The sequence below is a fragment of the Podarcis melisellensis genome (assembly GCF_964234715.1).
Source record: "Podarcis melisellensis genome assembly, chromosome: 8".
Lineage (NCBI taxonomy): Eukaryota > Metazoa > Chordata > Lepidosauria > Squamata > Lacertidae > Podarcis > Podarcis melisellensis.
In genome coordinates, this window is record NC_138540.1 from 71,968,031 (window position 1) to 71,980,204 (window position 12,174).

At 50.9% G+C, this 12,174-nt stretch overlaps 1 protein-coding gene across 2 annotated transcripts in view; it reads left to right on the top strand.

Moving 5' to 3' along the window:
- Nucleotides 1–10,066, top strand: part of ARHGAP33 (Rho GTPase activating protein 33) — a 50,753-nt gene extending 40,687 nt beyond the window's left edge. For both annotated transcript variants that reach the window (XM_081920507.1, XM_081920508.1), the window contains 3 exons: nt 1,562–2,122; nt 3,386–3,750; nt 4,290–10,066. In XM_081920507.1, the coding sequence (XP_081776633.1) occupies nt 1,562–2,122; nt 3,386–3,750; nt 4,290–5,432 (2,069 nt within the window). In that variant the 3' untranslated portion in view covers nt 5,433–10,066. The remainder of the gene's footprint in view (nt 1–1,561; nt 2,123–3,385; nt 3,751–4,289) is intronic.
- The last annotated feature ends 2,108 nt before the right edge of the window (nt 10,067–12,174 follow it).

A 12,174-nucleotide genomic window follows, 5' to 3' on the forward strand; every position in this document is an offset into this window, starting at 1 on the left:
GCTGGGAGCTGCATCCATTCCCTCTGCTGGACAAACAAGCAATCTGAGCACAGGTCTACATGGTAGGCTTCTGTGGTTTTAGTTCATGACTTTGAACCTGATGGGTAGGGAGCCAGCAGCTGGCGGTGCTTTGCCCGTGAGGGTGCTGCCACCACAATCACCGGCCAAAAAGATTGTAGCAACATAAGGAAACTGCCTTGTGCCAGCCACTTGCCAGACTTCTTGGCCATCAAGTTGAATATTGTCTATTTCAAGTCTGGAGGACCTGTTGTTGCACTCCAAATCCCATCAGCCCCAGCTAGCATAGCCAATAGTCAGGGATTATGTAGTCCAGCCACACCTGGAAGAGAACAGGTTCCCCACCCCTGGCCTACTCAGGTGGCACCTGCTACCTAGCCATGCCAGGTATTGAAACGGGGACTTTCTGAATGCAAAGCATATGCTCTGCCATTGAGCTGTGGCCCTTGCAAAGGGGCAGCCTTGTATGCTGAAGCTTCTGCGGGATGTGGAAAGTAGGGCTGGGCGATATCTGGTTTCCACCAGGTCAACGTTGCGATATACCGATATATCACAAGGTCTGAAATAAGGATGGAGCTATGTAGAGGCACTGGCTGGCTTCAAGGTTTTCCCCGCGTTGTGATTTTTGCTGGCGCCTGCTGTTGTGATTCGCTGCCCCCCTTCCTGCAAGAGGCAGGGAAGAGCTGAGCAGGCAGAGTTAACAGGGTTAAATTTCCCCCACATTGTGATTTTTTTTGCATAGCACACATACACACACATATCGTGATTCATGATATATTGCCAGGTCAGAAATTATGAAACCAATAACACAACATTGACCCAGTTTGGGACGATATATCTCCCACCCTAGTGGAGAGTTTCAGGCTTGCACCCATTGCCTTCCAGGGGGGAATCTCTAACGGCGCACCTGTATGCAAGCAGCCAGTCCCCCAGAGGCAGAAGTATAGACCACATAACACGGGTCTTGAAAGACCTACTTTGGCTCCCAGTACGTTTCCGAGCACAATTCAAAATGTTGGTGTTGAGCATTAAAGCCCTAAACGGCCTTGGCCCAGTATACCTGAAGGAGCATCTCCACCCCCATCGTTCTGCCCGGATGCTGAGGTCCAGCGCTGAGGGCCTTCTGGCGGTTCCCTCATTGCGAGAAGCAAAGCTACAGGGAACTAGGCAGAGGGCCTCCTCAGTAGTGGCACCCGCCCTGTGGAACGCCCTCCCATCAAATGTCAAAGAGATAAAGAACTACCTAACATTTAGAAGACATCTGAAGGCAGCCCTGTTCAGTGAAGTTTTTAATGTGTGACATTTTAATGTATTTTTAATCTTTGTTGGAAACCGCCCAGAGTGGCTGGGGAAACCCAACCAGATGGGCAGGGTACAAATAACAATTATTATTATTATTATTATTATTATTATTATTATTATTATTATTGCCCTGTGTGGTGCTGAGGCTTGTCCCTTTCTTCTTGGATGTTTATCCGGTGGGTGACAGTGAGCCAGGGTGTTTACCTGTGTGGGTTTTCTCCTTTCTCGGTCCGTGTCCTAGGCCTCCCCAAGCTGCCCTGCCTGCGACGTCCACACTCCAGCAGCGATGCCTTCCCTACCCTCAAGCCTTGCCGCTCATGCTCCTCTCTGGGCTCCTCCGTGTCCGGCCGTGGCGAGGGTCTGGCGGCTGGGGCGGCAGATGTGGCCGCCCGGCGCCGCTCCTCCTGGCTGGAAGGCGATTCGGAGCTGGACTCGGAGCTGGAGCTCAGCCCCCCCGGCCTCCGCGGCCTGGACTTTGACCCGCTGACCTTCCAGTGCAGCCCACCGGCTCGGCAGCCCTCGCTCTCGGACGACTCCGGGCCTCCGAGCCCCGGGCGGGCGCTCTCTCCCTGCTCACCCCCCACGATCGGCAAGGATACGTCGGAGCCGCTGCCCGTCTCCCTCCCCGAAGAGATGCTGGAGATGTTCGCTGGGGGCGAGGCCAGGGGCCCCAGCGGGCATGCCTCTCCGCCACACATGATCTCAATGCTGCTGTGTGCTGCTGGCGGGCAGCTGAGCGACAGCTGTGAGCGTGAAGTCCGCTGCAAGATCACGCAAGCCAAAGGCCGCACGTCGCCACTCAGTAAGTGTTGGTGCCTTGTGGGTGTCGGTAATTCTCCTCAGCCAGGGTGAAGTATCAACAGAGTACATGGAACCCCTGGAGAGCCTTCAGAGATTTCTTGCTCCCAGCAGAACATCTTCCAGAGTCCCACACCATTCAAAGTAACAAAGTGTGTATTGTCTCCAGACACGAGAGAAAGCTAAACTATAGTTGAACTGCTGTGTATAGTTATTCTGGTTTTATGCTATATACCTGAAGGAGCATCTCCACCCCCATCGTTCCGTCCGGACACTGAGATCTAGCTCTGAGGGCCTTCTGATGGTTCCCTCACTGCAGGAAGTGAAGTTACAGGGAACCAGGCAGAAGGCCTTCTTGGTAGTGGCGCCCGCCCTGTGGAGCGCCCTCCCATCAGATGTCAAGGAGATAAATAACTACACAATTTTTAGAAGACATCTGAAGGCAGCCCTGTATGAGGAAGCTTTTAATGTTTGATGTTTTATTATGCTTTTGTTTTTGTTGGAAGAGTGGCTGGTGAAACCCAGTACAATTAATATTCTTATTCTTATCTAACACTACTGCATGAACCCCACAGCCTCTTCCCCTGACTTTCCACAGATTCAGAGTCAGACCCTGACATGCAAACAGTACATCATCAAGACAAGACACACACACACACACACACACACACACACACACACACACACAGGACATAATGAAAGCAATGCCCTAGAGACAACTATACAAATCTCTACACATAGGCATATTTCCTGAACCAATGGGAAGGTGAATGACTTAGCAAATCATATACCCAGCGTCACTGGTGTTGCTATGGCAACCCAGCGCACCTGGTACCCTTATATCAGAACCTCCAGGCGTGGGGAGGGTGTACTTCCCAAGGCATGAGCCCAAGCATTGTGTAATTTAACCCATTGTTCAAATTATGCCAACAGTACCGTTTGCTTACTGCTGTTATTACTTTGAAGTATTAGCCGGCCAGCCTTTGCCCACCTGGTGCCCTCCAGACTTTTAGGACTACAACTCCCACTGCTCCAGGCAGCACAGCTGACGGACAGGGGTGATGGGAGTTGTGATCCAGCAACATCTGGAGAGCCGCAGGTACCACATCCTGCATTCATCAGGAACCCCCCTGTGCTCTATCCTGGAAGGGGAGCAACAACCAGTTATAAGTCTTTCTGTTGTGCTCCTAGTCCTGGAAAGCTGCTTCACTGCCCCAATGGAAGGGCCGGCTCTAATCTCTCCCCCTTTCCCTTTTTTCCTATTCAGGTCCAAAGGCCGAAGCAGCTCCCAATTCCCCCGGGGTGCTGTCCGTGCTGCGGCACATCCCGCCTCCGCCTCCCCCCAAGAACCCAGCTAGGCTGATGGCGCTGGCGCTGGCCGAGAGCGCCCACCAGGCGGCGCTGCAGCAGAAGCGCCAGAAGCAGGCCGGTCGTGGGCAGCGAGAACCCCGGACGCATTTCCGACGCTCCCTGTCGCTGGAGTGCAAGGCGGGAGAGATGTCGAGTGGAGCGCGGGCGCTCTACTCCATGGTGCGCCCCAGTCCCAAGGCCCCCGGTCCTCCGGCCCTGCAAGGCCAGGCCAGGGGCAGGAGCATCGGCAGCCAGTTCCGCCGCCGCCAGGGGGAAAACCAGGTGAGGGCCTTGTGGGTTCTGGAAGTGCTAGACTGGGGTGAGAACTTACGAGGGATCCTGAAAGGTGGATCACTTCTCAGACATTTAAGAGGGGTGTATTATTTAATAGGGACACGGGTGGCGCTGTGGGCTAAACCACAGAGCCTAGGACTTGCCGATCAGAAGGTCGGCAGTTCATATCCCCGCGATGGAGTTAGCTTCCGTTGCTCGGCCCCTGCTCCTGCCAACCTAGTAGTTCAAAAACATGTCAAAGTGCAAGTAGATAAATAGGTACCGCTCCGGCGGGAAGGTAAACAGTGTTTCCGTGCACTGCTCTGGTTCGCCAGAAGCGGCTCAGTCATGCTGGCCACATGACCCGGAAGCTGTACACCGGCTCCCTCAGCCAATAAAGCTAGATGAGCACCACAACCCCAGAGTCAGCCACGACTGGACCTAATGGTCAGGGGTCCCTTTACCTTTACCTGTTATTTAATAGACTTGATATTTCCACCCCAGTCCTTAATCGTGACACCTCCTCCCTTGCTTTTTTCTCTGTCCAGGTGCCTCTCAGCCAGGCGTCCCCCCCAAGCAGCTCGGATTCCTTTTCCCCCTACCGGAGGGTCCTTGCTGACCTCGCCCAGAGAGACCACCCTTCGCACTCCTTCTCGGATCCCTACCACCTGTCCTCCCCATCTTCTGCCTCACCAGGTGCCTACAGCTTCCGCCACCAGCCGCCTCCCCTGTCTGTGCCCTGCCCTGCCCCCCGCCAGCCTCTAGACGCCTACCCCATGCCCAGCCAGCCTCTTGCACCGCCAAAGCCCCCGCCTCCTCCGCACTTCCCCTTAGCCGCCGGCCACTTGCCCCTCAAGAGCAGGCCGCCTGCTTTCCAGGCCTACCTCCCGGACCATCAGCTCCGGCATCACGGCCGTTTCCCGGCTTCCTCCCGGGTGGGGGTCAATGGGACCCCTCCTCCTCCTCAGCTGGAGCACGAAAATCTCTACTATGAGATTGTGGGGGAGCCTCCTGCGTACCCAGGCCTGGCCCGGCCCTGGCCTTCCTGCCCTCCCCCAGAGTATTTGGCCACCTTCAACGCTTCTTACGGGGTTTTCGAGCGGCCATGGCGCCAGCCCCTCCTCCCCCCAGCGCCTTCCTCCCTCCAGCCCATCTTAAAGAACCCCCGGGCGCACGCCCAACCCACGCCTCCCGTGACGGCCCGCCAAGAGCCCATCTATGTCAACATACCCTTCCCTGAGCCCCCATCCACGACCCCTCCGTCCTCCCCGCCACCTGAAGCGGCACACCCCCGGAGCCACTCCGACCCCGGAGCCCCTCAGCCTCTCTCACACCACAGCAGACCTCCCTTGCCTCAAAAGCAGAGGCTCGGCTGGGGGTATCCGGCCACGGGGCAGTACCGCCACCTCATGGATGCTTTGCCCTGCAGCCGTACGTTGTTGCAGCTCTACCGCCCGCCTCCGGCCTGCTGGGGCCGCTCCCCCTATGGCCCGGAGCCCATCATCACCTACGACGGACCCCCTGCCCGCCCGGGGAGCCAGGCCTCGGCATCCGCCTCGTCTCTACGGAAGCTGGATGAGTCTCCGCCGCAGTACGGCAACGTGGAGAGGAGGGAGGGGTCTCCGTCTGGGTGCTACCTGGGGCCCAGCTGGACCGTGTACACAGAGGGCCAGACGCACAGCTACTGCTGAGAAGGCCGCCAGCCTTGGATTCACGGGGCTGGGCTCCGGGTCCTTGCCCCCTCCTCTCCCCCACCGGTGTTTATGGAATTATATTGTGGTACTGTTTGCTGTGGGGAGGGCGCGGGGGGAGGGGATGTGGGTGTTGGAAGGAAGGATGCGTCGCTATCCGTCCCAGGAACGTCGTGCCCAGGCCCCTCGCTGGCTGCTGCGCCTGCCTGTTTTGAGGACTGGCCTGTGGTTTTGTTTTGAGAGCACACAGATCTCCAAAGGCAGCTGCGGATCCCTGCATGATGTCCCCCACACTTCGATCGGCATGACATCATGGCAGAGCCTTTGATCGCATCGTTTTAAGCCTCTTTTTCACCGTAATGGCTGTTTATGTTACGCTCCATGCTACATCTCTTGTCGTCGTCCCCAAAATCTCCACTGCCAGCAGTGGATTCCTAGCACCTCCAGAGGAGGTCCTTCATCTCCAGTGCAAAGGGGCACAGTGATGTGTCTGAACCCCACCCTTGGGTGACGTCACCTGGTTTGCTTTGGTAACACTGCCCCTAAGACATCGCCGGCAGATGATGTCTAGGGGAGCCGAATGATGAGGCTGGCTGTGCTCCTGGAGGTGCAGTTCCCTGAGCTCGCACAGTGGGGCGCTGTTCACTTAGCTATGCTATTGCGTGACATTGCTGGGTGATATCGCAGGCTCTTTGAAAGCTGGGGATGGACGGCACACTGATCACTCCCCTTAAAAAAAAAATCGTCGAGTATTTCCATCCAGGATGAGTTCTAACATTTTAACCGTTGTTTTAACCCCATTAAAACATTAACAGCACCCACCCACTCCCCTTTCTCCTGCTTTCCCAGTTCCTGGCGAGACAGCAAGGCACAAGACTCTTGGTTTCTTGCATACGTGCCAGGGGGTACAAGGGATGCTTTCGTTAGAGTAATGTGACTGGGCAACCTCCTGCTTCCTGTTCCCAGACCATGTGTTTGTGGCTTTCAAGCCAGGCAGACTTTGGCGTCTCCAGAAACTTCAGGGAGGGCAGGCAGGCAAGGGGAAGGTCAGCCACGCATTTGTGAGTTTACTTAGGATTGGAGGGTCTTTGTATATCGGTTCGCGTGTGTGGGTTTGTTTCTTTTAGTGGAAGGCAAGATGCATGTGTGCTTGGCATGGGATGCTTATGTAAATTTGTGTGTGTGTGCGTGTGTGTTTGGGAACTGGGTTTGTGTGTGCCTGGGAGGACATAGAGTTGGGTATCCATGTCTATATGGTATGTGTGTTGTGTTGTCTGGAATTGGTGGGTGTGCGTGTGTATGCGTCTGTGATGTTTGTATATATTTCACGGGACAGTATTTTAGGTATGTGGGGTGGGAGGAAGGAGGGAGGGGAATCTATGCCTTATTCCCCTTTTGACCAATCACACCTTGACACAAGGGCACAGGTGACATGCCCCATGCGATTCCCACTCCACGAAAGCACTTTTGTACGGCCTGTAGGCTTCTTTGGAATCCTCATGATGTCAGATTCCTTTTTTTAATTTTAAGGAAGAAAAACAATTACTGGTGGCGATTCCTGCCCCCACATCACTGGGGGGGGGGGGGATGAGAACACTGCCTGAGCACGATGCAGACAAATCGCACAAGCATTTGGGTCCTATTGATTTCAATCAGAGTAAAGCTGAGCATGCCGTTAACACTCCCCCACTGAACTCCATGTGACCTCAAAGTCATGCCCTGCTTTTAACTGCCTGATCCTACTGCATGTTTACTTGGAAGTCAAGTTGTACTTGGCTCGATGGGACGTGCACATAGGATTGCAGCCTTAACCTCGTCTTTTCAAAGCCACTTTTCGAAGGTTCTGGATTCCCTCGTGAGGTTTGGGATCAGCCATATCTGGATCTTGGCCACCCCAGCTGGCTGGCATTCTCTTGTGGTGAGATCCAGGTCTTCCCTCTACATTACCAGGCACCGGCCATCTTAAAGCAGATGATACTCGTGTATGTATAAAATAATATGCAAATGACTTGGAAATAATTCTCCACCTCCAATATGGTTTTCAGTGTGAAACGTGTGCCCTAATTTAAGAGTTTCAGATCCAGGACTGATGGACAGTTGAACCTTCTGTTTTAACTGCAGAAACTGCACTAATCTTGCCTTTCTTTCTTTCTTTCTTTCTTTCTTTCTTTCTTTCTTTCTTTCTTTCTTTCTTTCTTTCTTTCTTTCTTTCTTTCTTTCTTTCTTTCTTTCTGTACTACTGCTGTGGCAATGACTTCCAGACTGCCCCAGGTCCTTTACCCTCTTCTATTTCCTAGCTTTACATAGGAGCAGTTCGTTGCAGGCTGCTTCTTGTGTTGCATTGCAAACACGTGTGAGCACGTTCCGAAAAAACTGGTGTCTAAAAACCCACGTAAAGCATGGTGCTGGAACTGAAACCAGTGGCCCTGGTCTGTGTTGGGGTGGAAAGTCTTTGGGAGTTTTCGCTGCATATTTATTTGCTACATGGGCAGAGCAGTCCTGTGGCTTCTTGGGAAGGGCATCTCAGAGGCCATGGGAATCATCTGGTTTCCATTTCCAAGGATGGAGAGATTGAGAGAGAGTTCTGAACTGGGGAGGGTGTGAACCAAAGGAAGTCACCAGAATACCCCACAAAGAAGAGAATAAATTACACCAGCTCTGTAGGGATGGGGGAGAAATTTGATTCAGTTTGCGTTTAGAGCCAAATCTATCGGATATGCTCTTTCCAAAACAATAAGAAAACTGAAACATAAAAATGAATACATTTGTGAAAGAGACATACAAAATGCATTGAATTAGGAGAAATTGTTTGCAGAATTGTGTGTATTAGGGCTTGTCCACACATGCACTTTTCCCGTGCCTAGAAAGCCCAAGCCCAAGAGGTTTTCCACTTGCACAGCCATTTCTCCTGGGGAAAACCCGCTCTTTAAGCGTTGATCTGAGTAAACATCAATCCACGGAAATCCCAATTGATGTTTGCTCTGATTCGACCCTAACGAGTGGGTTTTCCTGGAGGAAAGTGGTGGGACAAGTGGAAACCGCATACAATGATTATTCTTAGAAGAAATCAGCACTAACATGCTGGTGACTTTTCACACGGATTACTTTTTAACTTGAAAATTGCTGAACAAATGTGGAGAACCGAATTTAAGATTGGAGAAAAGGAGAAATGGAGAGAACCAAAATGGACAGATCTTTCAATCTCTTGCCAGTTCAGGAGCTGGTGTGTTTTATTGCTTTTTTATTTAATCTCCCTGGAGTAATGGGATGGAATTAGTTAAAAACAAACAAACCAAAAAGCAGAAAAGGACGAAGGAGCACAGCAGAACCTCTCCAATCTCATTTCTGTTGGATGTTAGATCAGGCAGAAGAACTGCCTTTAGTCCTGTCCCCCACAACGCAGAGCCTTAGGATTGCAGCTCGAATGTCTAAAATTTGGGGGATGCTCATATTCACAAGTAAATGCTAATAACTCAAGATGACTTTTGAGAATGCCCGAATACACATTTCAGACACAGACAACTGCTGATAGCTCTATTTAGATGTGTTCTAGCCATGCGCAGCTTTTGCCTGGGTCTGCTGATGTGCCTATGTAAATGTGACAAAATTTTGGGCATTCACAGCAGGATCATTATAAAAATATATACCTTCCATGGGAGATCAAGGTGCATATTGCTGTTCTGAACTTCTGGGCAATTAGATTGTAGATGTAGGTGCAGTTTCGGGGCAACCACTGTGCCTTTCAAATATAATGTTCTGTGCAACCCTGAAAATGATTCCTGACCTGGGAGACCGACTATTCAATTGTACATTTGGCAGGAAAATGGGTGAGACCTGCTTTGGCCTGGGCCCGACCTCCAGCAGAGCGAAGTGGCATTTATTTATCGAATAGGCTATCCGGATGGTTCGCAACCCATTTCTGAGATGGTAGAGCGGACTGTACCACCACAGATTGCAGGTGGGATGTGTCTGGGGTGTCCCATTTTTGTAACAGCCCCCTATGTGAAAAATCAGAGTGGCCAAATGCAAAAGAGGAAGAGGGCTCCTGCGCCTTTAAGAGTTGTGTAGCCGATTTCAGCATGTGTCGCTTGCCACACGGACAACTCTCTTGCATTACATCTGGGCACTCTAATGGAAAAAATTGTAAGTAGAAAGCAGCACAACGGAAAACAGGCTGTGCAAGAAATTGCCTCCCTGATGCGCCGGTTTTCTTCCTGCATTTCATGGGTAAGCATTTAACAATGGTATTCCCCACTTGCGGCTTGAAGTGGTGCAGTTATCTCACTCCCCTTGGCATTCTACCACCTCGTTTTGCTGCCTGCCTGCCTGCCTGCCTGCATGCAAACAAACAAAACACCAAGGGATTGCTTCCTATTGTTTCCTCTGTGTGATGTCTCCCAGGGTCTGGCATCAAAGGGTTCTGGGGAGGGGCAGTCCCACAATCTCTGATGCTGTGAAGCTGTCACTGCCACGTGTGTCTGTGCCTGTGTTTCTAAAGGCCAGCCTTTACTCACTACCCTGATGTGCTGCATCCTTCTTTTCGGATATGAATCGACCTCCCTTTCTTCCTGGACTCTTGTACTAAATGGCTTAAAACAAAACCAATTAACAAATAAAGGCAAACTGGCAGCTTGGGCATGTGGTCTCTCTGCTTGCAAGGAGACGGATGGGACAAAACAGAGCTTGTGTCACTTGGGGTCGTGTTCATCTTCATCATCATCATCTTACTACTGAAATTTATATCCTGCACTTCTCTTTATAGAGCCCAGGGCGGAAAAACACATCAACAATACAATACAATACAATACAATACAATACAATACAATACAATACAATACAATACAATACAATACAATACAATTTAAACTTCTAAAAACAACCTTCTAAAAACCAGTTGAAAGCCTCCAAAAACAATCACATAATCTTGCAGCTTATAATTTCAGGGTTGCCAGGTCTTTCAGCCACCAAATGTATGGGTAACCAGGAATGTTTTTAGATTCTTCCTAAAGGTTAAGTATGTGGGAGACAGATGAACCTCTCTAGTGAGGCTATTCCACAAACACGGAACCACCACCAAAAAGGCCCTGTCATGGGTCACCACCAACCAGGTCTCCAGGCCTCAAGCCTCCCTAGGGGTTGCCTCTGGGCCTACGCCAGCCAAAGTTATCTGCTCAGAGGACATACCGACCCAGAAGCTAGACACGAACATTCCTTTCTCTTTAGAAATAACCAAGCAGGCACATGAAACTCCTGTCCCCACCCAAATGCAACCAGGTCCGATACGATCAGGTGACTAAACCATCCACACATTTGCACCAATAGACCAGGGATGTCAGTGGTACTTGGCCGCAGCTCAATTTTGCTGTTGGTTTCCTTTTATCAATTCCGGATGTTGAGGGTGAAGTAGGAGGTTGGTCATAGTTGTTTCCTACACGCCACCACCAAACAGTGAGGCTAAGTGGTGGGTTCCTCAGCTCAACATCTGTTTCACTATATATGGTGAGAGGAGTAGGCCCAACAATGACCAGAAGTCAAGGGGAAGAAGAAGGAAGCTATACCATCTCAATTCCTCTTCTTGTGGATGACTTCCAGGATTTGCTGTCTATGTGCCCTTGGTAGTTGGTGGTTTTTGTTTTGTAAAGTTCAACACATGCTCCTTCATGCACTGTCTTATGAACACCTGTTATTTTTAGAGCGCACCCAGATGTTTCCTCTCTGGGCAGTTTCCCAGGTCAACGGGGGATGAATTTTCATGCTGTTTAAAGTTTTGTAAAGTCTGCTGGCTAGTTTCATATCCAGAGAGAGCTTTTTATAGTATCTTTTAGCCTTTTCACCCATTGCAGTCATTTATTATTATTATTATTTTAATGAAGAATGTGTGTTTAGAACATAGGCTGCATGTACGCAACCCATCTAAAGTGCGTGATTTGCCCCAGAGAACCCAGAGAACTGTAGATTGTTAATGGTACCGGGAATTGTAGCTCCACGAGGGATAAACCAACTTCCCATGATTCTTTGGGGGAAGTCATGGGCTTGTTGTTGTTTAGTCATTTAGTTGTGTCCGACTCTTCGTGACCCCATGGACCAGAGCACGCCAGGCACTCCTGTCTTCCACTGCCTGCCACAGTTTGGTCAGACTCATGTTTGTAGTTTCGAGTACATGGGCTTACATGCCTTAAATGCCCTTCCCTACTTTAACCATCTATTTGGCACAAAATGAGCTCTGATGACACAGTGTTGTACTTCTTTACTTACCCACCCAGCCTTGCTGCAGACTACCAAAGAGGGACATTAGAAAAACAATTTCTAAAACTGGAGGACTGGTTCACACATGATCTAGACAGCCCTTGTTGTAGGAAGTGACCTGGAAGTTCTAGCACCGGTCTTTACAACCTGTGATAGAAGGTTCACACATGCCCCTTAACGCTAGCAGTCACCAAATGCAGAGTACACCAAGTGAAACCCAGTTTAAAGAAGCCCAGGGTGGCGTTCTCCGATCGCCCTCCCTCCATTTTACCCTATCAGCCACATTGTGGTTTAGGATAAAAGATGGTGATTTGCCCAGGGTCACTCTGTGAACTTTGTAGCTGGCTCTTAGGGGCTGAGCCTGCAGGCTTGGTGGTGCTTGGGATGAAAGTGGGCCGCCAGCCAGCACAGTTCCTTGGCAAAGACATGTCACAGCATCTATCCTGGGAAAGTAAGAGAGGAGAAGGAATTTGGAAAGAGGTAATCGAGTGAGTCA